This window comes from Solanum verrucosum, unplaced genomic scaffold, assembly GCF_900185275.1.
Source record: "Solanum verrucosum unplaced genomic scaffold, falcon-dt-bn FXZP01000085.1, whole genome shotgun sequence".
In the NCBI taxonomy this organism is placed as follows: domain Eukaryota; kingdom Viridiplantae; phylum Streptophyta; class Magnoliopsida; order Solanales; family Solanaceae; genus Solanum; species Solanum verrucosum.
In genome coordinates, this window is record NW_026019839.1 from 3491040 (window position 1) to 3517842 (window position 26803).

Genomic DNA, 26803 nt, shown 5'->3' on the forward strand with positions numbered 1-26803 from the left:
GATCAACTATAAAGTTATTGAAGGATCGTAACATTCAACATAAGGTGGTGCATGTAATGCACATGACTTTCTCAAGAGAATGCACCACTGAATGTACGCCTGTCCTGCTTATTACAAAGGCGTCAACAATGTCATTTTAATTAACAACAGAGAGGAACAAATACTATATCACATCACAGACCAATATTTTTCACATTTTGAATTCTATTTTCACAGTATCACTTCATGTATTCTTTAGTTGCTTTAACAATATTCTAATTGATAGGGTGAGAAGTGGAAAGACTAGAGAGTAAATGTAACTGGAGAACATCCTTACGTTGGTAAGGGATATAAACAGCTAAATAACCCAAATTGCAAGGATATTTCAATTCTCATACTCAAAGACCAATATGGTGGCCAAAGGACAAAGTGATAACTTCTGCTTCATTCCCAAATTCAACTATGGCTACAGAAAGAGGGTGGGAAAGTTGCAGGAGGTGTTGATCATTGTACACAAGATATACAGATAAGGTAACAGAAGAGCACCAAACCATTGTCAACTTCCTGAGCCCGAGCAGTGCGACCACGAGAAGCCTGTGAAGGACAATCATTTGACAAATGCCCTGTTTGCCTGCAGTATGCACAAGAACTTTGTGCTCTGGAATTGCCTCTTTGTGCACTGCTGGATGCTGTAGGGTTCCCACGTCCTCTGCCTGGCAAAAGAACCCCAGCTACAGTCAGTCCTAAGGAGACAAGCATATCACTTGGGAAATTAAGTTCCTACAGCAACAAACAAATCATGATATTCATACCAAAAGTCTCAGATTGTTTGATTATTATGCAATCACCAGTCTTTCCTAACTAAATCGTTAGATTGAAAATAAATAGATTACTCAAAAACGTGTTGGTTAAAAGTTTTAGTTGGTTAGCAAGTGCAGGTGGCAGCCAAAATAGTCGACAAAGTTTCTAAATGAAAGTCAGATGATTAATGTTGACAAGGAGACTGCTTTGGTAGTTAGTTTGAACGAGTTGTAGTTCCAATATTTCTCTCTTTATTTTCTTACTTTTGTGAACGAAGAACACGATTATTCTTTCAAACTTTTATATTCAAAGTAAATTATGAATTCTTTCAACCCTTATTCTTGTTGTTACTCATCATGACTAAGGGGTTTCTAGTTTTACTTCTTGAAAGTCAGTAATTTTGAAAGTCATGTACAGAAGCTTTGGGTAAGAGAACCTAATTATTATTTTTTTGAACTTGGTAAATTTTGTGTAAGAGAACCTAATTATGTCTAGCATTTAGTCTAATGAGATATTTATGGAAAGTTATAAGAAAACTTGCAAAGAAAGCTTAAAAGAATTTCAATGAAACGAAAATGAGCTGTATTGATTGTTGTGATGATTAGATGATGTCCACCTCTATACAAAAGATCCTACTCGTAACTATGACCGGTAGCCAAGGGCGGAGTTAGGGGGTGGAAGGGTTTCATCCAAACCCCGTTCGCTTACACTATATATAAGGTCAAATTTGATTGCTAGGTACATATACTACTTATGTATTGATTCTTTGACACTACTTAGAAGCTTGACTCAATGGTCAAGGGGGTTCAAAATTTCCCAAGGTCGCTAATTGACTGGTTCCAGTTCTTGGTCACTGCAGTACTTTTTTCTTCTTTTTTTTTTTCTGGTTTGGTCGTTGCCTACAACTTTCAGCCATTAAAGTACCATTTTCCAGATTTCTTTCCCATCAGTATAAGTAAGGCTCGTTACTTGTTTCTATCATCCTATCTTTTATGCTTAATTAATATTTTTTTTATTTGTTTAGACACATCAAATTTAACTGTCATAATAGTACTTCAACTGTAATATGGTTACCTTTATCAAAAAATAAAAAATACTTCAACTGTAATTTTATTTCTCTACACAATTTTCCCAATAACAAAAGTGTACAAAATAAAAGGAAATGAGTCACCTGTAGCAAATAGGTTTCGAAGAACATAAAAAAAATATTATGACCATATACTCCCTCTATCCATCCCTATTTACTTGTCCAATTTTGACTTTTACTTGTCTCTTTTTACTTGTCATTTTTGACAAATCAAGAAAATACAATATATTTTTTTTACCTATTATGCCTTCAATTTATTTAGAGAGTTAATGTTTTCGAAAAAGGTAGAGCCTCTTTAATGAGTAAGTTGATTTTGGAATTCTATCAATTAATAAGGGTAAAATGGTAAACTCACTATGTCAATTATTAATTTCTTAATAGATGTGCCAAGTCAAAAATAGACAAGTAAATAGAGATAGAGGGAGTAGTAACATTATGATATTTATTTTTATCATTTTTTAAAAATTGGTGAGTTATTTTATTTTATCTTTTTAAAAATATTTTTCTTCAATTCAAATTTAAAAAAATCTGTTTCAAATAAAATTCAAAAACTAACACCATGTAATTCAAAAAACGAATTCTATCAATTCAAATGATTTTCTACTCCCTCTATTCTCTTTTAAGTGATTTTCTAGCCTTTTCAATGTGTTCCAAAATAAGTAATTTTGTAAGAAATCAAGAAGGTATTAATTTTATTTTTTTTCAAATTTACCCTTTTAGAAAGCACAAGAACTTTTAAACAGAATTGATGGAGCATGAAAAAAGTAGGAAGAACTGATAAAAGAGACATGACAAGGTGAGTTAAAATTTGGGTAAGTTGAAGTTAGTTTTGTCCTTCGCTGCCCGGCCCCATTTATCATCATGCAATCTTTTTGTACTTATTTTTTTATAATTTGAACCTCCTCCGTAAAAATTATGTCTCCTCCACTGTTGGTATCATATCTTCCCAAGCAAGTCATGATTCTCGGGGTTCCTTACAATATTCTCTTCCAAACAAGTGACTATTCCCTATGAAGCCTACTGTCATTACCCGCCACGTCATCATGCCACTCAAACACCACATGGCATAAATTTGTCCATGTGGAAGACTTACATTAGAAGAACAAGGAATATTCTAGAGAAATATGGAGACTTTTCATGGAAGAATATAGAATTGCATAGAAGGTCCCTAGAATATTTTAGTTATGTAGAGAATTCTAGAAGAACTTATTTGTAAATATGTAGGGACTTGCTTGACAATTATTATTTACATATTAGCCTCTAAGTTAGTAGTATAAATAGAGGGGAATCCATTTGTAATGGAACTGTGAGAAATATAGGAAAACAATATTATTGAATTGTTGTATCTACATTATTACATAGAGACCCTATTTATAGACACTACAATAGACTCTTTTTCCAACTAGGACACTACAATACAATCCTTTTTTAAGTAGGACACTACACATTATTCCTATTACTATTTCTATTCCAATTCTAAGTAGGATTGTATATACTTATTCTAATACTCCCCCTCAAGCTAGGGCATACAAATCATATGTATCTAGCTTGTTACAAATGTAATTAATACGAGGACCGACGAGGGGATTGCTGAGATATCTGCATGATCACTTGACTTCACAAAATTGACAGTCAATCTCAATGTGCTTAGTCTTCTTATGAAATACTGGATTTGATGCATAATGTCAGTCGATCATATGCTTGGTCTTCTCATGAAATACTGAATTTGATGCATAATGTCGATAAAACACAGAGTGATAAAATTACAGTGTTGAACTTCCCAAACCAAGCTTGCAAAGACTGTTTCAGACCATAGAGTGACTTACACAATCGACATACAGGGCTACTAGACTCCCCCTGAGTAACAAAACCAGGTGGTTGCTCCATATAGACTTCTTCTCAATGTAGCGGTTGCCGAAAATTGCTCAAAATCTAGTATAAAGTATATGGATCGTGTTGGAATCAATAGATGAGTCGATATTAAACAAGAAAGTCACCGAAAAACTGGTTGAAACATGCTCATATGTCGGAGTATTAGATTTGATGGTTTAAAGTAGTCACAATCTAAGAAATAAAATTATATGGGTAGGGTCAAAATGATGGCACGACCCAACTGAAAAAGAGAAATTATATGGGTAGGGTCGGAATGATTGCACAACCCTACGCAAATTAGATTTGAGGGGTCACCGGAAAGACGAATAGAAATATGCAAATCAAATATGAGGAGTCACCAAAAAGACACGGTACTATGCAACTCAGATATGAAAGAGTAGTTCGGAAAAATCCATAGTACTACGCAAATTAAATATGAAAAGTAGTTTGGAGAGATGCACGATGCTACGCAAATCAGATATTAAAAAAAAAGTAGTCACCGGAAGGATGGCACAGTGCTATACATATATGATATGAAAAAGTAGTCACCGGAATGATGACACGGTGCTACACAAATCATATATGAGAAAGTAGTCATCGGAATGATTGCACGGTGCTATACAAATCATATATGAGAAAGTAGTCACTGGAATGATTGCACGGTGCTACAAAAATTAATTATGAAAAAGTAGTCACCAAAAAGATGGCACGATGCTACATAAATTAAATATGAAAAAATAGTCATCAGAAAGATGGCACGATGCTACACAAATTAGATATAAGAAAGTAGTCACCGAAAAGATACACGGTGACCCAACTTTCGCTAACATAATCGTTGGCCAAACGGGCAACATATATGGGTAATAGCCACCCGTCGGCAGCGGAAGCTTTTTGATTCTCTACCAAGATCGTAGAGGCTTTGATACCATGTGAGAAATATAGAAAAAATATTATTGAATTCTTGTATCTACATTATTACATAGAGACCCTATTTATAGACACTACAATAAACTATTTTTTGAACTAGGACACTACAATACAATCCTTTTCTAAGTAGGACACTACATACTATTCCTATTACTATTACTATTCCTATTCCTATTCCTATTCCTATTCTTAAGCAAAATATTTTTATCTCGATCCAGTGCAGAATTTGTCCAGGGTTACGGCTCAGTTCACATGTGAAATACTGTGGGTACCTCACCTTTTAATTGAAGCATGTGTCACCAACAAAACTTTGTACGATAATCAAGTTGTTTTACACATTACCTCAAATCTAGTGTACCACGAAAGGATTAAACATATTGAGGTTGATTGTCACCTTATTCGTGAAAAGATTCAAGAGAACCTGATCTCCACTAGCTACGTAAAGTCGGGAGAGCAATTGGATGATATATTCACAAAAGTCTTCATGGAAACTGGACAGAATATCCTTGTAACAAGCTGGCATGATTAAAATTTATGCTCCACCTTGGTGGGAGAGTATTACAGAATCATTATAGGTGTACATTACCTTGTGTTTATTAAGGTTTACAGCACTACATTATCTTGTATATGATAATATAGTTGATTTGTAGGGATTTCCAGATCTAGTTACCATATTCACTACATTTTGTACATATAGAATAGTTTACTTTGACCGACATTACAAGAAATTCCTCCAATATTTTGTTCAGTAACACAAGCTTAATACTTACGAATGAAATTACCGAAACCTCAAATGCAAAAAATTCATAGTATTAATTTGACAGCAACTGAAAGGAATCTAACTTTTAGGGCAGCTGGATTTGCCTTCATTTTGTTTATGGTCTTTCTCTGAGAAACAATAGTGAGTTTGGATTTGGTCCACAGAGAACTGATTTAGGAATTTTTCCATCAATCACTTTGGGTTTCTTTTTTGAAAAAAAAAATATATCACTAAACCACTAAAAGAGTTTTTTTTGAGTTTTCATAAGGGTGAAATTTAATTAGAATAATACCAACCAGACGACAGAGACTGCTACTAATCGTATTTCAAATAGAACATTTATCGATTGAAGGGGAAACAATCAATCTAGATAATAATTCACTTGGGCAATAATGCAAATGGATTTCAGCTTTTGCGGAGTGTTCCATTTTCAACAAAAAGAAAACCGTAATACACTTCCTTTTTCTTCCAAAAAAACGGAGTTCACTTTTTCCATTTTGTTTTCCAACTATTTTTTGGAAGAAAATAAAATGCATGTTCTCTAATAGAAAACAAACCATTGTTTTATGGAACTTAAATACTGCCTAAAAAAGAAAAGCAAACTATCGAAGTTGGACATGAAATTACATTAAAGCAAAAAAGCACTACATGGGTGTCCCTTACATACCTGAAGTGTTGGAATTATTGCGAGAACCAGTTCCGCAAATTTCTACAAGCTGCCTAAGAATATCATCACAGCCACCAATGCAACCTGACAAGATTTATAAATAATGCACGGCTATATTACTGCATTATCTACCGCCTACAGGCAACAATAAATTGTGTTGATGCACTTACATAAATTAAACTAGTAATGGCAATATTATTTTGAAGACATTGTATTACTTCTATGCTAAAAGACAATTCCTTGCAGCATGTGACAATTTACTCTTCTGTCAAAGTCTCCTCTCCTATTTTTAGTTTACCCTCCCTTTGTACCATTGAAAAGAGAACACAATCTTATATAGTAGCACCAAGAAATGTTTCTAGTTTATTGGTGAAATTAACAATGTCCAACTCAGTTGTGCTGTCAGCAATGACACCACAGTAGTATCATTCAACTTTGTGTAGCTCTTGGAAAGTTAAGCAAAAAAAGTTCATTTTGGTAATGCCTCCACATCTCCCTTGCTGTCACTACCCAATCTGAAGTCCCGCCAACCTTCAACACCCACCAAACTGTAAAGTATTTAAACTTGGAGAAGATTTGACCAACTTTAACAGTTTATCACAAATGTTGCACACAGAAAAGAAAAGGTGGATTGCAATTTGCAAATAATTATTTTCGTGACTTTGAATTCCATTTTGTACATTAGCTTGGAGCATATTCACCATTCAGACTTCACCATTAGTATTTGAGAGTTCTTAAAATATATGTTCAACATAAAGAAAAGATTAGTTTTGTTAAATAATTGGAAATGAAGTCAGAAGATAAAAGACCAAAGACAAGATATTGAGAAAGGGAGCCACCACACCTTGTACTTCTTTATTCATATTTGTTGAAGGAAAAAATATTTTTTATTATTTAATGTTCCATTGGACAATAAAAAGGGATAGGGTTTCTCAGTAAGACTTAAACTAGATCACAAAACAGTCCTATTCTCCAGTGTACCTAAATGTTGAACACTGTAATTTGGCGGTATTTCCAGTCGTCGAAATTTAAACTGAATCTTGAAAACAGGTCCTGAAAGTCATATTCAGAAATCAGGAAACCAAATATGGAAAAAGATGTAATAAGGGTACCCAATCCAGTACGAGATAAGAAGAATTCCAAGAAGCAACCTGGACTGCAGCTATTGCACGTATTCTCAGTAACAGAAGCTTCTGAGACAGATCCAGGTAGCCAGACAACATTTCTGCACTGTATGAATCAATCAATTCATATCAAAATACAATAAATCACCAGATAATCTTAACATATCATGTGAATAGAATCTCGAAATTTAGAATGGGAAATGTTGAGAATATTGTAATGACACAGTATCAAGTGGGGACTGTTAGAACTAATTATATTGATTCTTTCCTGATATTAGGTACCTAAAATATTAGCACTTGCACAATTACTATTTAAACCAAGGTGATTGAGGGAATAATCAACATCAGTTTTATCCTCCTTGTTTTATCATTTCACATGGAATTAGAGCATTTGTGCTAAACTATTTGTTGTGCAATCACTAGTATCATCAAAAGAAAAAAGATCACCACTGCACATTTTTCAATGATCGCAAAGGCTGTCCGAATAATTGTCTTTTGGTAATTGGTGTTGGGCAAAAACCAATGTCACCAATAGAAGACCAAAACCCAGCTGAAAAATATGTCTAACGTGCCTCCATGCACCAACTGATCTCCAGTCTCTGGCAGCAAGCCAGTTCACACTCCGAGTACGATTTCCTGCCACCTTCCAGCGAGATTCTTCTTTTGTGAGTATCGCCTCTTTATCCTGACTCTATCCATCCAATTTCCTCTCAGTTTCGGTCCCCGAAACCCTTTGTCAAAAACTGTCAGTCACTTTTCAGTGAAGTTTCGGGATTTCCAGCCAGTCCTAGCCAATTTTCTGATATTGTTGGGCACATTGGTAATTATATCTTCATTGATCTAAAGCTACTTTGTCAAATAGTTCAATTTTGTGTTGAAACTTCTTTGGTTCATCAGAATGTTAGCCAGATTGGATATTTTTGGTTCTATAAACATGGGATCCAGCAACTTGAACCAAATAATCACCATAGAACCCTTGAAAGATAGTGCAAATTGTCTATCTTGATCTTCGTCTGTTCAATTATGGCGCAAAGTACAAGGCGTTCAAGATCACTAGATCAAACAAGCCACGAATATTGATGAGAAAGTTTAGGAAGAATAGGGAAAAGGTTGATGCTCAATTGTGTAACTGTTAGTTTTGTCCCACACGAACAGTTATTTGATTTAGTAAATAATTGCTAAACTCTTGATTTTATAATTAGGGAGTTATTTTATAAAACCTCCTAGTACCCACTGTGAAAAAATAAACGAGAAAAATATTATTGAAATAGTGTATTCTACATTATTACTCCCTCCGTTTCAAAAAGAATGACCTCCTTTCCTTTTTAGTCTGTTTCAAAAAGAATGACCTCTTTCTTTTTTTGGTAACATTTTAATTTCAGCTTTCCACGTGGAATGTTTAAAGCCACAAGATTGAAGGGCAATTTAGTTCATTTGACATAACTTTAATTTAGGACCACAAGATTCAAAAGTCTTCTTTATTTTCTAAAACTCCGTGACAAGTCAAACCAGGTCACTCTTTTTGAAACGGACGGAGTACAATAAGTCATATTTATAGAAGCTATATTATAATCCTATTCCAAGTAGGACAATATATACAATTCTATTCATATTTCTATTCTAACACCCACTTTGATGGATAGTGGGAATTAACCACTTGGTCCCTCTCTCTGCCTATTAAAAGAGAATAACCTATTCCATCTACAGTATTCTGAAAGAACTACAGAAATGAAACAATAGAGAAAAACTGGTTTTCTCAAGATGACAAAATCAAGTGCTTCCGCTCAATTCAAGTCGAGATTCAACAAGTTATGGCCAATTCGGGTATGTAGTCTTGACTGAATTACTGATGTTGTATGTGTACGTGAAAATCATTAAGTTCCAACAAATATGAATAACTGGTAGGATTTCATGATAGATCGTTTATGAATCACAGTCTAAAATCCTTACAATAACCTCTTGTGAAAGTCAATTGATACGAAATTGATGCTCTTGTTTCATCCATTCTAAGCTTGCTTTTTAATTTGGGAAAAAGCTCGTGATTTATACAGAAATGACATATTTCAACTAAATAATGTGATTTCTCAGTTGACTAACTTTACAAAGCAAGATTTGGATACGTAAATGGTATACAAGTACAGTTGACCCTTCGGGGTGATGCAGTGGTTTGGGCTTGGCACTTCCATGTTGGAGGTCAAGTTTGAAACCCTTGCCAACGAAAGCAAGGGGTTTGCCTTTTGGGTCGAGCTTGTCGTACCGAGCTTGCCTAGTGCGGGTTACCTCTCCTATGTGGTTTGTGAGCTATTGCATAGGAGTAGGGGTTTTACCCTGTGCGCACCCAAAGGGTAGCAGTTGCGGGTTTCCCTTGTCATAAAAAAAATGGTATACAAGTACAGTCTAAGTTTCAGATTAGCATCTATATACGTAGCTACTTATCTTGGATAAGTTCAGGAAGCATTTCTAGGTAATTAAAGATAGAAAAAAGGAAATCGATGTTCCTTGCCTGATCTGTGATGGTACCGCATGTTGCCAACGTCAACTTTTTTTAAACTCAACTGTACTTCATACCCTCTTCTCCTGAACACCTAGAGATTTCTGAAGAATTACCAATTCATCTCCTACAGCTCCACCAGTCTTAACTTATCACAGACATTCACACTCCTCATCTGGTCCAGACAACTCACGCTCGACACCAGATCTCTTGCCAGTTGCAGACTTGTCTCCCTCACTGAGTCCTCTATTGCTACTCAATGTGGTACTCATTTTATTCGTAATCCTAATTATACCTATCTGAGTTATCATCACTTATTATCTTACTATGCCTATGTATCATCACTTCCATCTATTTATTTTTTTTGAGATAAGGGTAACTGATCACTTCCATAAATTTTTATTCCTAAGACTATAGATGAAGCTCTGTCCCATCCAGGAAGACGACAAGTATGATTGATGAGATGGCTATTTTACACTCGAATGGTACTTGGGAGCTTGTTTCTTTGACACCTAGAAATCAACGTCAATTTTCAGTATGCATACACGATAAAGGTTGGCCCTGATGGCAGATTGATCTGACTAAAGGCATGTTTGGTTGTCAAGGTTTATAAGCAAATCTTTAGACTTGATTATGGTGATCCTGAGGATGAAGCATATATGATGGAGCAATCTTATGATTAAGTTGCTCGAGGGAGGTGTGCCGGTTATGTTGGTCTATATACGGTTTGAAATAGTCATCGAGCATGGTTTGGCAAATTCAACACAATTATTCAAGAGTTTGGAATGATGAGGCTAATTATGTCATATTTTATTTACATACTGCGGTAAATCTGTGCATTTATTAGGATGTATATGTTGATGTTATAGTTATCACAGGCAATGATCAGGATGATATAACTAAATTACAACACTTCCAAACTAAGGATCTAGGCAGATTGAAGTATTTCATAGGCACTGAAGTCGCTTAGTCCAAATAAGGAATTCTCATCTCACAACGTAAGTACGCGCTTGACATTCTGAAAGGGACATGAATGACAAGATTGTAGACCCATTGATACTCCCATGGATCTAAATGCTAAGCTATCCTAGGGCAAGGGGAACCTCTTAGTGATCCTAAGAGATACAAATGGTTGGTTGGTTTCACTGGCGTACGCAGGATTTTTCGTCAGCAATGTCACCTTTTAAAATGAGAAACAATAAATAAAATAATGTAATATCATATTAAAAAAGGAATAAAATATAAATAAAACACAATACACTTAATTGAACTATACCTTTTCTAAAAAAATAAAATTTAAAAATATTACTCCCTCCGTTCCATTTTATGTGAGGTAGTTTGGCTCGGCACGGAGTTTAAGAAAGAAAGGAAGACTTTTAAAACTTGTGATCCAAAATGAATGATAGAAATTTGTGTGGCTATAAATCATTTCATTAAGGGTAAAATAGACATTTTATAGTTAAATTGTTGATTTATATAGAAATGTGTCATTCTTTTTGGGACTGACTAAAAAAGAAAGTAAGTCACATATATTGGGACAGAGGGAGTATCACTTTTCTCGAATAATTTTCTTTTTTAAAATATATTCAAATAACTACATTAAAAATAATAGTACTATTTTTTTTCTATGCAAAGCGAAACGATCACTTTTATTTAGTGGATTTCACAAATTATCTGTCTAGGTTTGAAGACAACCTAAGCTATGGAATAGCAGCACCAAACCAATTGAGCTAAACACCATTTTTGGTTTAAGAAGTGTCAGCAGAATTATATATCCTTTATACCAGTTTTTCATTTTTCATATAAACATATTTAGTACATTTTGCCGACGAAGCAGTGTCACATGACACCCCTTGATACTTCGTAAATCCGCCCCTGGTTGGTGTGAGAAATGAAGTAACACAATCGAGGAAGATACGAGAATGGATTGCTTCATCATACTCTCAAGCTATTGGGTGTTTAAATGCCTTCAAGGTTTACATAGTTTCAAAGAAATAATATCCTCCTTAATTGATTCTAATTAATATAAACCATATATACATACTTTAATCATATCTACATGATTCTACAAAATCTATGGAATATTCTCAACACTCCCCCTTCAAGCTAGTGCATACAAGTCGCACAAACCATGCTTGTATAAGGAACACAAGAGAAAGCTTAGCTTAATTGTTCGATGTATACCTATTCTAAAATGGGAGGATGTCAAGGTTCTAAAAGAATCTCTAATTGATTCATACTGATTCTACAATATGTTTATTGTTATATCACAGCCCCCCTCAAATTAGTTGAATATATGTAACTAACTCGGGGACTGGCAAGAGATTTGGTAAATAGATTTGCAAGTTGACCATTTGACTTTATGAACTTTGTGACAATGCCACAGAGAATACCCTTCTCTAACTAGACCACCCTGGCTTAGTATTCTGCTTCCACACTAGACCTACCAACTACATTTTGCTTCTTACGCTTTGAAGACACCAAGTTACATCTAATCAAATAAGTTGCTCGGACTCTCCAAAAATGTTGTCGCACCAGTGTCGGATCCTCCAATAATGCACTACTTTTGAAGGATCCAACATGCACCCGATGACATTTTTGAAAAGTCCGAGCAACACAGTAATGAAAACATATCTGAAGGTGGACCGTCTATCTGAAGGTGACTTCCCAATCTGCATTTGTATGGGCACACTATGCTCTATCCTTGTAAAGTAATTCTTTCGCGGGAGCAGCTTTTATATAGCGAGTTTCTATATAACGAAGGATATGGACAACGGCAACTCAATGGGTATCACATGGAGAGGTTGAAAACAGACTTATAATGCTTATTGAAAAGGCAATATCACGTCGAGCCACTGTGAGATAATTCAACTGACCTAGTAGAAACTTGTCATTTGGGTTCATGGGAGTATCAACAGACCTACAATTGGCCAATCTTTGTTTCCCTAAAAATATCAAAAGCATACTTCCGTTATGATAGAACAATACCTGGTATGAATTGGGCCACCTCAATGCCTAGAAAATATTGTAATATGACTAGACCCTTCGTATAAAAATGTTGAAAAGGTGTTGCTTCAACTTAGTGATACCATTTTGATCACTGTCTATTATGATTATGTTATCAACATAAACCACCAAATAAATGCACAAATTTCAAGCAAAATGATGATAGAACACAGAATGATTTGCCTCACTACGCGTCATGCCGAACTCCTGAGCAATTGTACTTAACTTACCAATTCATGCTCTTGTTAACTTCTTTTGACCATACAGGGATAGGCATAACCAGCATACAAAATCTCAAGACACCCCTAAGCAACAAAACTTGGTGGTTGGTCCATTTATATACTTCATCTTCAAGATCACCATGGAGAAAACATTCTAGATGTTTAATTGGTAAAGAGGCCGTAACAACCACCATAGAAAGAAAAAGATGGATAGATGCAATTTTAGCCATTGGAGAGAATGTATCCCTATAGTCAAGTCCAAAATATTGAGTACGACCTTTGGCCACTCAACGTGCCTTAAGTCGATCACTTTTACCATCTCGGCAAATTTTCATTGCATAAACCCACCAACAGCCACCAGTAGTTTACCTTGAGATAGAGTTACAATTTCCCATGTGGCAATACAATGTAAAGCAGACATTTTCTCAATCATAGCATGTCGTCATCTTGGATGAGAGAGGGTTTCACTGTAGACTTAAGGATACTAACAGAAGACAAGAATGACACGGCCATAACAAGGTGATAGAAGACAATAATAACTCAAACTGACATAACTGTGTTAGGATTAAAGAGTGGAGTGAATACCATTTTCGAAGGGCAATTGGAGGACTAGAAGAAAAGTTCACAACAGGTGCTTGATCCAATGCAGAATGAATCATTAGGACTTGATCTAGAGATCTTGCAATGATGATAAGTTACGAGAGGTGAAGTTGGAGGAGCTCGTAGAGCTAGTGGTTTTGGAGGAGCTGTAACTGGAGAAGCTGGTTAAGGAACTGGAGAGGTAGTCAAAGGTCGTGATGCTGACAAAGAAAGTGGTACTAATAGAACTCAGATTGATTGCCTTGCAAGAATTGCAAGAGAAGGCAAGTTTGGCAGAGAACCAGCTAGACTGAAAGCAGCTACTGAATTGTTGTGTAAATAAAATTTGGTTCAACAATGAAAAATGACAATCTATATTTGCAGGTCTTATCTATTCAGGAATTACAGGCTCCCTAGAAACAGTTGTGCAAGATTTCTACGATAGCTATTGAACAGAATTACAGGAAAAGCACCTACTTGTGGGTAACCCAAACAACCAACCATGAAGTTCCCATCCTGCATTAAATGAAAATTTTATCAGAAAATGTGCATAAGGTAGGAAAAATCTAATTAGAAAATAAGAAGCAGCTGACTATAGAAGTGCAAATCAGACATAACACATCCTTAAGCATGCAACTGTCTCATATTCCCCAATCTAGCCAATAGATGATTTCATGCAACAGATAAGCTATTACCGGCTTTTGTCTGAGCACCATATCTGACTCTAGACAAAGTCCACATCTCCGAACAACATCTCCAACTGCTTGTTGCTCGCCACCACTGGATCTGTTTGATCTGCAGAGCCACAATTTTTTCAGGCAATCAAAGGAATGAGCATAAGCAAAGCAAGCAAAAGACATACCTTTCAAAGAAGATAGCCATGGCTTCAAGGAGCTTTCCTTTGTTTGTTCTGGCCTGCAAAAAGTTTTTCCGAGTACATAAAAAGTAACGAAGTGCCTTGAACCTAATGGTACAAAGAAGCAGTGTGTCTCATTCTGATTATTATCTTAGCATAGGCATACCTTTGTCGCCTGAACAAAAATGTAGTGAAGCCCATTTCCAACAAAGTCTAGCTATAATTATGTTACGATTTACACACTTGTCTTATCCCAAAATTCTTTTTGTAGGACCACCAGCAGGAGATGCTGAAGATTCTAAGAAACAGAATGATCACCGTTTCTAACATCTTAAATCATTGGAAAGCAGGTGAGGTCACTGTTCGATTTGATCTTGGAGCTGATATTGGGAATAGGTATCTCACATGCCTTAAGGAGAAACAATATGCAACTAGGTTAGGGGCCATGGTTGTCAACAGAACTCTCCCTTCTATAACAGTTTGAGCTAACAAAGTGGACATACATAATCAAACTACAGAGATAGCATGTGGGGCCAATTTAATGGCAAGTTAGAAAACTAGTAATTTCTTTAATATATGAAATATGCAGTGAATATGGTGAAGTAGATGACAGTTCTGGTTCCTCTTTTTTATCTGAGAAGATAAAAAAATCTTGAAAAGCATCTGTATTTTCTGATTTTTTTTATTGACTTACATCTGAAAAGCAAGCTTGCATCTGCTGCAAGCAAGTTTCTAGAACCTCAGCCTTTCTCTTGGTTCCTATGCTAACGGCTTTCATATCACATTCCATCATAGCCCGGAGATATGGTTTCCATAGTTCATAACTGTAATAGAAAAAGAAAAGAACAAAAAGGTAAGTTACCTACGTATTGCAAGCCAGTATTTAATGTAATAATATAAATGTTAGTGCATTGCAACAACACAATCAAGCTTAGAAGAAAAATGTGAAGACAACATGAACAAATGTTAATCACCTAAAGTTAATATAGTGGAAAATGAACCATAAATTTGTTTAGTTCAGATAACAACTTTGAAAAGAAATATGATTATTAAATACCTTGTGCAACAATGTGTTAGGTTTTAACAGTCGAATAAATGGTTTTCTAGAAAGCTCTCTGATTCCTCTGACACCAAGGCTTAAAGTCACCGTGCTCTTTATTCTTTATAGATCAGAGAAGTTGAAGGAAAAATCTTAGGGCCAGAAGTTGGAAGCTGTACTCTGTAGTTCTTCCTGCCTCATTGTACATGAGAACACAGTGATTCTTATCAACTAATATTGGGCTAAGAAAACAATGCCAAATAGCTTTAGCACAACATGCGACATGGAGCTAGTGAAATCTTTTTAGTCTTTGCTTTCTTTCAATGATGTTTGACCATCAATTCTGAAGTCTGCAGAACACTGTTTCTATTCAAGTTGGAAAGAAAGTTGAAAAACCTTAAAGAGCTCACCAGATCACATATCAATTCATTTGAGGGTCTATTAACACTTCTAATGATGTGGTTCTAACTCAAGAGCCTGATGAATGTAACCTTCAGATAGCTTACGAAGTCGTTATCTAGCTCAGACAAGAAGAATTTGGGGTAGGAAAGAGAGAACACCCTACTCAACTGGAAGACCCTTTTAGAGTGACATGCACTACTACCAATGTCTGCCTTGACTTCTAACCTACATCCGAATTCCAATGAACTACAATCTGCATTAACATACCGCAACTGCACTGCAACTAAATCTTAATTTCTTGGAGACTGGAGGGTTGACATCATTTTTCACGTACTCAGTAGCTAGCCGCAAAGAAACTACCTACAGGCTACACCAATTCCAACCGTTGTTCCTCAGGAAGTTCGAGGGGAATTGAAAAATATAAGTAACATAATCTTTGATGTTTTATAGGGAAGGGCATTATTTGCTGTCACTTCTTCCTTTGCCAAAAAGATGTCCCTAATCTATCAGATCAAACAGTTCCACTACTCAAGCTATCCCAATTAATTGCTACCAGAATGGACATCTATATCTTGAGCTCTGCATATATTTGTGTACTTCAAGAGGTACTCCCTCTATCCAAAAAGGATGCCTTGGTTACTCACTAAAGCTGAATTCCACATTGACTTTAGAACAAATGTTTTCCATGATAACAATTGGTCTACTTAAAAAGAAAATGATTCACCAAAAAGTATTAGGTTGTTTGAGCAATATACTTTTTGAGTCTCAGTGAATGATCTGAGCAAGAGAAATTTCAGCAGATGCATCTGATATCAAGCATAGAACTGCTATACTCAACTAGAACAGCTGCTCAGTTTTACCTTAACTATTTTGGAAATTTAACTATAATGTCGAGCACTGAGTTTTGACACTTTGAGTAAGTGTAAGCCATCATTGGTTCTGAGAAAGCCAGAGACTATATATGAACCATATGAAAGGAATGCTAGTTGGCAACAATTTCACTTGCACAGTACATAAGGTTTCTAACCATGTTTATGCAGCATCTGATTTTGAAACATACAAGGTAATCTTAGGAAAAATAATTGCAAATGCATGCCAGTAATGACACACAACCTAATCCCAGGAAGACAACTTCCGAAATAGAATACCGTGTCAATTAGCAAACATTACCCTGTAGTTGTTCATCCGTCTAGTGAGGAAAAAGATGGTTTTATGTAGAACACAATAGAAAGCCTGGAAGATTAAACTTTCCAGGTGCAACCCCCCCCCCCCCCCCCCTCAAAGAAACACGGTTTAATATGTTATTAACTGCATAATCATCAGAAAAGAATAAGAAAGACAGCTCAAAGATGAAATCGAGATAAGAGTACAAGAAAAACAAGTTAGATCTGAGTACTCACCCCATATCATCATATCCCATTACTAGTGCTTCCCCCTGGATTTAAGAAAACTCCTTATTAAGAGATTAATTCAGAAATGTGAAGAAGATGCAAAGAGAACTGCATACAGTAGCAGAGAAGAGAGCAAACCCAGGCTATAACAGCAGTAGGCAGCTTACAAGCATATTGAAAGCTCAAAAATACCAACTTATTTTCTCAAAAAGGACAAGGAAAGAGACTATGTTTGCTAATAAGGAAAAAAGTTTTCTTCCATTATTATCCGTAATAAGTACCAGTGTTGAACAAGTTGCTTCACATTATGTCATTGGTTTATTTGAAAAATTAGAAGGAAAAAAAAGCCATATCCCTGCATCATATCAGCAGCTTAAGACATTGAGCAAGTCAAACCAGATAAATTGTTTTCCATCCATCCAGGCCTATTTCCTGTAATTTTGCCAATTTTGGAAACCAGTCTCAATGAGGGGCCGACCCACATTGTAATAAGAGAGTTCAACTAAATCCGCTTCGCTGAAAAATTTTGCTACTTACATGAGTACATTATACTTGAAACGAATATCTAATACTGAATGAATCCGCTTGACACATCAATGAAGGTTGGCTAAGTGGCCGAGAAGAGTCATTTCATCAGTGAGCACATAGGTTCGAGCCTAGTTGTGTACAGTCACGATGCATTTTGATATTTTTCAGTCACGGGTATGTTAGTACTACGTTAGAACAATATTGTGCAAGGGAGTACCACAGCATACTGGTTTAGTTTATTAGCTTCATTGCTTTTATCTTTTTTATGTTAAATTAGTTCAACTAATAATATGTTAAAATTGTCGTCTCACAATTTCTCTTAAGTTTATTATTTGTCACATTTTATTACAATTTACACTACATTATTTATTGTTTGTAAATAATAACTTTGAAAGTTAACTTGCATGTGTAAACTTGTGTATTTACTGTTTATTTTATGTATTATAATACCTTTATATGTTATAAAGTTATCTTTTCTATTTTTTGGGATACATGAACGTGAGGTTAGTTCTATATTTTTTTATATTTTTTTTTATGACCGTGGTGTCCCGGCTAGCTTTCGCGCACCTCGACTAATTCCACGGGAGACATGTCCCCTCCCACTAGCAACAGGTACCCAAGTAACTCTGTCCACCAAGGTTAGGACAGAAGAGAAGAATCACCTAGTGTTTTTTGTCTCGCTGAGTTTTGAACCTAAGACCTGAGTGTTCTCAACCACTTCATTGACCACTAGGCTACCCTTGGGTGTGGCTCTATATTTTTATTTATTTATTGTATTAGTAAATTAGTATTTTTTTTTTTGATAAAAGTAACAGAAGTAAATTAGTATTTTATTTTATTTAATCTTTATGGTGTTTCAGAATTACTGAATTGTTACTGTTATTTAAAAATTAAAGAATAAAACATAAAAGTTAAAATTGAAGACTTAAGTCTTATAGCTGACTATCCCTCTATATACATATATTCAAATAAAAGTTTTCATGGGCATTATTGGAAAAAGAAACAAGATAAACATACAAAATTCACTTTGTCGTACACAATAATCCTTATTGTCGACCATCATGTTATTAATATTACGTTGCCTAATTGATTCTGCTTGACCAAAATCCTGGGTCCACTACTGGTCCTAATGTGACAGAGAACAAAACTGAAACCACTGATATCCTACAGATACAGAAGCAACAGCAACACATGTCAAAAGGAGAAACAAACTCTAGAGGAATTTCTTGTTACACTTACACATGATGTAATGTAACAGGCAGAATCAAAGAAATCATAAATCTTCTTAATGACAAATGTTGTCTTCATCTCTCTAGCATTTCACCTTCCAATAAAGAGACCAGGGGAGAAAACATTAGACCGTGTTCTGAGATGAGTTTTTTGGGAAGTTCTGCAGTTTGATATTCACAAATGAGGCTTCCGGAAAATTATAAGATTTAGGCAGAGACCAAGAAGAAGATCTAGTGGGTAGTGGTGAATTACCAAGAATGGAAACAAGTCTGCTGGTAGAGGAAAAAAGTATTTTGTGGTCCGGACTAACTGTTGATTAGTACAAGCTTTCGAGAACAGAGTTACTCGGTACCTATGCTTGTGGGAGGTACCGCATGGAATAAGTCAAGGTGGCTGGCCCGTACGGTTATCATAAATATATATATATATATATATATATATATATATATATATATATATAAAAAGGAACTTCCAATAAAATGTTTACTAATAAAACATGGATGGTGACAAGTGCATGAATATAGTTTGTGAAACTCCAGTTATGCTTTGTATTGCATGATATTCACTAATTCATTCGGGCAAAGAATAATGCCGGTGTATGCCATATTGAACTGAAAAGGGACCTGCAGCATGTAATTCAAACCTCTAATACAAAACCAGTAAAAGGTTGATCATTTCTTTACCAGAGAAATTTAAGGGAGGAGTGTCCACGAGACACATTTATTACCAGTAAAAGTAGGAAGTATGAAAACCGGGACATGCACTGAATACATGATTGCTGCTGAATGAGAAAGATAAATATCTTAATTTGACACTCCCTCTCTTTCCATAGACACTAAAATGTTATCTACTTCCACTAACTGATACTTCTATACAAGCTCTCATAAAAGGAAGAACAAAGTACTTCAAGAAAAGATTGAAGGGGAAACATGAATTTTCCCTATTTAATGTATTCACTATCCAAAGTAAATTTTACTATGGTTATATAAAATTTACTTATTTCTAATCAAAGCAATATATACACAAGTGAGAAAAGAAAATGGAAGAAGACAGAGAAGTGATAAAGAAAAAAAAAGAAATACGCATAAGATAATAAATAATATAGTTGAGTAAAGATATTACTAGTTTAGTTGGTGAGAATCGAGTGTTCGAGTCCTTAATTGCATAAAATCGATCAAGTAGTTTCTTTATATGATCATGCATTGTTGCATCTGTTCCAATGCCAGCCTATTAGAAAAAACAATAAGGAAATAGATGAAAATCCATGTGATCATTTTCTGGGAAAACCTATTAATACTGAATGTCAGGCACATGAAAACACACTGTTTATCATAAAACATGGTTAACACTGTTCTGAAAAAACAAACTAGCATCACAGAATCCATACCTTGTCCATACAACCCAATAGATCAGCCTCACTTAAAAGGGGAGGAGGTCTTGTAACTCCTGAATCAAGGGTCAAAGTTGTTGGTGTAAACTGCACTTTACAACAGCAAACAGGTACATGTGTTCAAGCATCTTGCAGCAAGAAAACAGAAGACAATCTATATAACTGAATAACTCATTTCTTTACATAAGCTTTGTTTTTCCTAGAATGCATGTAAATTATCTGATGTAAGTGGAAAGAATTTCCAATATGATCTCTCAACATGGAAGGTTGTATTTGCAAATATGGACCATTTCATCAAGAAATATCAAGAATTACAATATGCAGGCAGAAATGGATTGTCAGCATATATGCCGAATTTCATAGATTCTATGCCTACTGTGAACCTGATCTTGTAATAAACAGAACTAGCTCCTTGGCTCAGCTAAAGCTGAAAATTTAGCATAGGTCTTCAAACTGTTGCTGCATTTTATTGTATTTGGATAAAGTAAAAGATTTCATTGATAATACAAGGTAATCTTGGCCATATATAAGAGGTATACCAAAAAGAAGAAACCTACAAAATAAGGTTTTCTCCAAAAGTCAGTCAATCCTCTATATAATTAGGAACAACATGGGTGCACCAAAAGAAAATAAGGGATCGAAGACCACTCCTTAATTGAGAAAAGCTTGTCTCCACCCCTTCAACAGCTCTCCTATTTCTCTCTTTCCAAATGATCCACATCAAAGCAAGGGGGTTAACATTCCAAGTCTTGTGCCTTCTTCTCCTAGCTCCACTCTTCCAGCTGAATAACAACTCTTCCACTGAACTTGGCAACACCCAAGATACGCCAAACCAACTAAAGATATCCCACCATAACCTTAAATGGTTCCTCACTCAAATTAAAGTAAGATGAACAGAAATTTTATCATCACTAGCATGCACATGATGTAATTGACTTTTGAGTGGTAAGATGGGGGAATTAAAAGAAAAACTCCCAAAATAAAAAGAAACAGCAAAGCTCCAGCAGGAGAGGCAGATTGTATTATCTTTTACTCTTCCTCAAGCACATGTAATCTACTTGTTTAGACAATTCGATGGACATTGTGGGAACCCCTCTCCCCCTAAAGGTGATGCATACTCTTGTATAATTATTTTGTACCGGGTCATACCCTGTTTTGCCAACAAAATCACTAAACATCGAAAAAGAAACTACTGACAGGCCCCTCGCTAATCCCACCACTGCCTCCACTTTCATCTTCTTCCCCCCATCATCCCCCTCTCTATCAAGTATCATCTATCTATCCCCCTTGAGCTACCTTTTGGCCTCTTGTATGCACTCCAACTTCAGCGATCAACCTCAGTCAACTCAAAGTTGAGCACTAGCCACTGAATCTAATGATTCATTGAACCCTCCCCTGTTCAAGTCCTGGCAGATTCAACTAATAGCCCACCAACCTGCTCAGTCAACACCAACACTAACTGCTCGATCATAAAGGTAATGATATCAAATTTAGTTTTGGTGCATAAACTAGATGAGCAGTTTCACAATGAGGCAGCTAGGAGATAAACTGCATATACATTCATAAAGGAGGACTGATGTTCAAATTTTCCTAAATTTTTTGAGAGGGGAACATCGAAATCCCTGAAAAGAACATCGAAAAGATGTAACCAGAACAAAAGACTGACAGTAGCTGGAGAGAACACTCTTATTCTGGATAAGCTTTCCCAGTTTTAGTGGCTTCCAAACCAGCCTTCATAACAGCCCCACTTTCATTGCTACTGACACCCTTGGAGAAAAAGAAGGGACGAGATGGCGATCAAGAGGGGGGGAGAGGGGGCTAGAAAGGAAGGAAATGTTTTAGGCAATTTTGTCAAATCTAGTCACCTACCGTCCCAAGGGTGTGGCCTGGTGGTTGAGAACCTTGAGGTCTCAAGTTCAAAACTCAGTGGAGACCAAAAATACTAGGTGATTCTTCCCATCTATCCTAGCCTTGGTGGACAGAGTTACCAAGTATGTGTTAGTGGTGGGAGGTGGCAGGTGGCAGGTATCCCGTGGAATTAGTCGAGGTGCACGAAAGTTTGCCCGGACACCACAGTCATCAAAAAAAAAGAATCTAGCCACCTACCACTGCCAGAAGTAACAAAGGAAAGAAAAGTGCAAGAGAACTCATACTTCTTAAGAGAATCGTGAATCAAGTCTGAATACAAAAGGGCACATCAAGATTACATGTCAATTCAGCTGTCAACCCCACAGGCAATAGGTTCATTCTTTAATTTTTGACAAAAAGATTCATTCTTTAATTTGCAAGTATAAAATAGAAGTTTTATAGAATTTACTTAGAAATGGCTTGAAACAATAAAGCTTGTCATAGGGAAGATGATAATCAAAATACTTCAGAGGAACTCACCAAAAAGTGCATGCTTTGCCTCGCCATTGCTTAATTGCAATGTCATAAATAGAATAATAAATTGGTTTTTGGATAGAAACAAAGAGCACAAACCAACCTGTTGGCCGAAACTGTATGTGGGGATCACTGAACCTCCCCATGATTCAAATCGGTACACATCAAGGTAGTTTTTCTGTGAATACAAGAAAAATGATAATTTATTACAAATAGCCAGTTAAGATTGCAGTTGCACTAGTCCTCTACATGTATCTTGTTTAAAGTGAAGAAATCACATGATTGAGTTAGAGTGCAAAACAAATTTCAGAAAGGAGAAGAAATAATTAACATCCTCTGCCTCCAGGTATTGGTTTCTAAATAGATGTAGCAAGTCTATCCCCAAAGTACAAATTGGTCCAGTTTAAGAAAACAGAAGATATTATGAAAAGAGATATGGCTAAAAAAGAGAATGAAAAAAATAGAGCATTCAAATGAAATAAAAACAATATAACAGTTAAATTTTCTTCTTCCACCATTATCGGTAAATCAAACATGTTTACGAAAAATTTTGGGCATACCTGACCTCAAAGCTTAAAACATCACACTAAATGTCCTTTAGATCAGCTATGGATAGTCCTTAAGCTATATGACCAAAACAGTCAATCTAGGCTACATCCAGGAGCATTAAATAGGGATCTCATAGTTTGGAACCTGAAACTTGAAATGGTGGGGAAGAGACTGACAGGGTGACAAAAGAAAGTGTTCAACGAGGGAAGAATGTTTTCATCAAGAGCAAACTGTCAGTATTCCAACTTATTACACCAGCACATGTAAGTAATAAATTGTACAGACTTCAAAGTAACTTCTGGTAGGGCACGTATGATGGGATAAAAACAGTTGGCTTAATACATACTTTATCCCACAAACTTGCACGGAAATTCTTTCCACACATTTTTTTGTGTTACACAATTTATCTAGGTAACAAATTTGTACGGATTTGTTGGATTAGTTTACCTTAGTTAGAATCCTCTCCTCGTGCATTTAAGAAAATGATTATATTGAGTAATAGACATGGAAAATTCCTCCATTATTTGTCACTTTTCATGATATCAGAGCCTTGTCATCGGAAGTTTTGACTGTCCGTTGCTGGAACTAAGGGCCGCATTGGTTCTTGTGCTTGAGACATCGAAATAGTTGTCACCACCTACCTGGGGAGAAGCATCTCCTTCAATCTGTCATTACCCAGAATCCAGTGGCCGGAGGAAACACATGCTGGCTAGCTGACAGATATGATGCAGATTCCGACGCGTGTGGAGGAACATTGGTGGACCAATTTTTTTCTGGATTCCTGTTCCAACATCACCTTGATGATTTTGATAGAGCTATGGTGGTGCTCCAATCATAGCACCACATTCTGGAGAAGAAAAGCTTCAAATCAGTTCTGTCAACACATTTCGTGGTCAGGTTTGAAATCTTTTATTACTGCTGTTCTGATTTTACGCACTGTTGGAGGTTGTTAAGCGAGTGTGAACTGAGTTCGCTTCCTGCTGATTGATTTGAAACTTGGTTTGGGGAACTCTAAAGTTGTTTCTAGATCTCTTTTGATTTTGTCAGAAGTTCCATTTCCAGCCAATGCCGTCGGTGGTTTTCCCAACTACACCTGGTTAGTTCACTCCTCTGCTTCATGTGATTGTTCCTTTGACTCGTTGAGATTCATTAGATCTTTTTTCTTACTTAAATTAAGATTCTAATTTTGTTTGAGTTGAGCATTTCTTTTGGGGTCAGATTACTTTGTGCTGGTATATTACTTCTATCAAATAAAATAATCAAAACAGAAACAGACACCTTGTCTTCTAGCATTAGAGATAAAGGGAATTTCCAGAAACACAGAGATTGCTATATATTACAAACCCAACTGTTAAAGAAATGGACATTGAGCCTAACTCAACCCCCCAAAAGCTAGCTCAAGAGCTGAAGATTTCCCAAAGACCATATAAGGAGACAAAGAAATCCACATCCCACCAATGTCTGTTTATACTTCTTTTCGCGGTTAAGAAAGACGGTTTAGAGCTGTTTACTCTAACAACCTTTTGTATTTGCTCTATAGATCTACCTTACTTCCAATATGCAAGTTCTAAACTAGTAAAAACTGCAATTTGTAGTTCCCAGCTATGTTGCTCAGACTCTCCAAAAATGATGCCGCACCCGTGTCGGATCTTTCAAAAATGCACTACTTTTGAAGGATTCAACATGCACCCATTGACATTTTTGAAGAGTCCGAGCAACATAGGTTCCCAGTTAGATGTTGCTGGGAAAATGAATGCATACTTGTATTCAAGTATTATCCAGTATTTTCTTCTCTGGCTGGAGTTCTATAGAAGGACGTATCGTCCTAAGATGTCTGTCCTTCCTCTTAATCTTCCGACTCTCTTCCCCAAAATTCTACGCAATTGTTCTTTCAATTAACCCTCTTATAAGCCCCAAAATTGCATCTCATATGGTTCCATATCACTCCATGGAGCAATTTGTATTGACATAGTATCTTGGTGACGTAGAGTTTCCAACCTGTTATGGTGGATTAGACTTTCAGTGGGTTTACTGAAGCAACTTGTACTTGAAAAGAAAGACCCAATTTCAGAACATTGAAGCCCATATATTTCACAATTGACTTGTATCCCGAAAAAGACTATCTTCCTGTGAAGAAGTTTAAAGAACTAGAAGAATATACCTTTTTATATCTTAGCTGTAGACTTTAATCACTTCAAACAAAACTAGAACTGTTGCAGAATGCACATAGATATGTCTACATATAGTATACATAGCACAATCATAGGTAGAGATATTTAGGGATTTTTTCTGATTTTTTTTCCTTAGATAAATTTACTTGTACACCTACAAATAGTTGTTATTCTTGGAATAATACTACAAGGAAATTGGTCCATTGTCTATGTATTTTACATGGTACCAATGCATTATATCTTCTTTGTCGGAGTTAGGTCAGAAAGCTCACCGGAGATTGCCGGAATAGGATCAGTGTACGTGAATGAAATTTTTGAACCTGAAATTTAATAGTTGCCACCAAACTAAGGAGGACCGCCTTTCCCCGATCTACAAAACCCCAGAAGCCCGTGGCTAGAGGAGAAGTACGTGAGACTCACACGACGACAAAGTTTCCGAAGACAACCCAGTTCGAAGCACACGTGGAGGCACGTGAATGGACCAATCGTGGTCCAGCTTTCTGTTCCAGTGTCAGCTTGGCATTCCTGATCGACTTGTGGTGGTCCCCTAATTATATGACCATTTTTTCAAGAAGAAAATCCTCCAAATAGAATCAGTGAACCCTCTTTGGTCAGGTTTGAGACTACTCTGTTTATTGCTAATCATCCTTGATTCTAGAAATTGTGTATGAGTGCAGCAGTGAGTTGAATTGTTGCTTGACCAACTTGTGACTTGATAATGTTTGTTTGAGGCTATTTAAAGCTTATTTGGGAAATTATTTCCAGAGTGCAGCATCGAGTTTGGCTATTGTCAAGTTTCTTATTGTGTTGTTCGATTGATGTTTGTTTCGTTGGGGGTTTTGACTGACTTTCAAAGACAGTAGAGAAAATGACCGATCGGTTCAAACTTGTTGCTTCTAGTTCATTATCCGACAAAATGGTTTTGGTTTCGGTTGAGGAGTTTGCTAAATTCTCTCAATATCAAAAATCATTGAAGGAATCAAACTTATGTTAATACCTTTGCTAGGTCAGATAAAACATGTCTTATCACGTCTTCTAATAAATGGTGATTGATTCAGGTGCCACAAATCATATGACAAGTATCCTAATATTTTTTCTAGCTTACAATCACACAAAGCAGCCTCGGATCAACTTGTAACAGTGTTGCATTCGGTATTGTTCAACCAACATCATCAATTACTTTGTTCTATGTATTAAGTCTACCAAAAATCTGACCTTCAATATGATTTCTATTAGTGAAGTTACGAAAGAACTTAATTGTTATATCTCGCTCTTTCCTGATTATTGTTTGTTTCGTGAACTAATGACAAGTTAGGTTATTGGTAAAGAATCCTTGATGAGTGGGACTCTC

The 26803-nt window shown here is 36.0% G+C and overlaps 1 protein-coding gene across 2 annotated transcripts in view; it reads right to left on the reverse strand.

Moving 5' to 3' along the window:
• LOC125815516 (DNA topoisomerase 3-alpha) overlaps positions 1-26803 on the reverse strand; it is a 52485-nt gene that overhangs the window by 850 nt on the left and 24832 nt on the right. For both annotated transcript variants that reach the window (XM_049495014.1, XM_049495006.1), the window contains 12 exons: positions 22836-22910; positions 20348-20437; positions 20083-20187; positions 17212-17246; positions 15065-15194; positions 14377-14429; positions 14210-14309; positions 13992-14030; positions 7245-7323; positions 7075-7146; positions 6094-6177; positions 531-692 (listed from right to left, as the gene is read on the reverse strand). In XM_049495014.1, the coding sequence (XP_049350971.1) occupies positions 531-692; positions 6094-6177; positions 7075-7146; positions 7245-7323; positions 13992-14030; positions 14210-14309; positions 14377-14429; positions 15065-15194; positions 17212-17246; positions 20083-20187; positions 20348-20437; positions 22836-22910 (1024 nt within the window). The remainder of the gene's footprint in view (positions 1-530; positions 693-6093; positions 6178-7074; positions 7147-7244; positions 7324-13991; positions 14031-14209; positions 14310-14376; positions 14430-15064; positions 15195-17211; positions 17247-20082; positions 20188-20347; positions 20438-22835; positions 22911-26803) is intronic.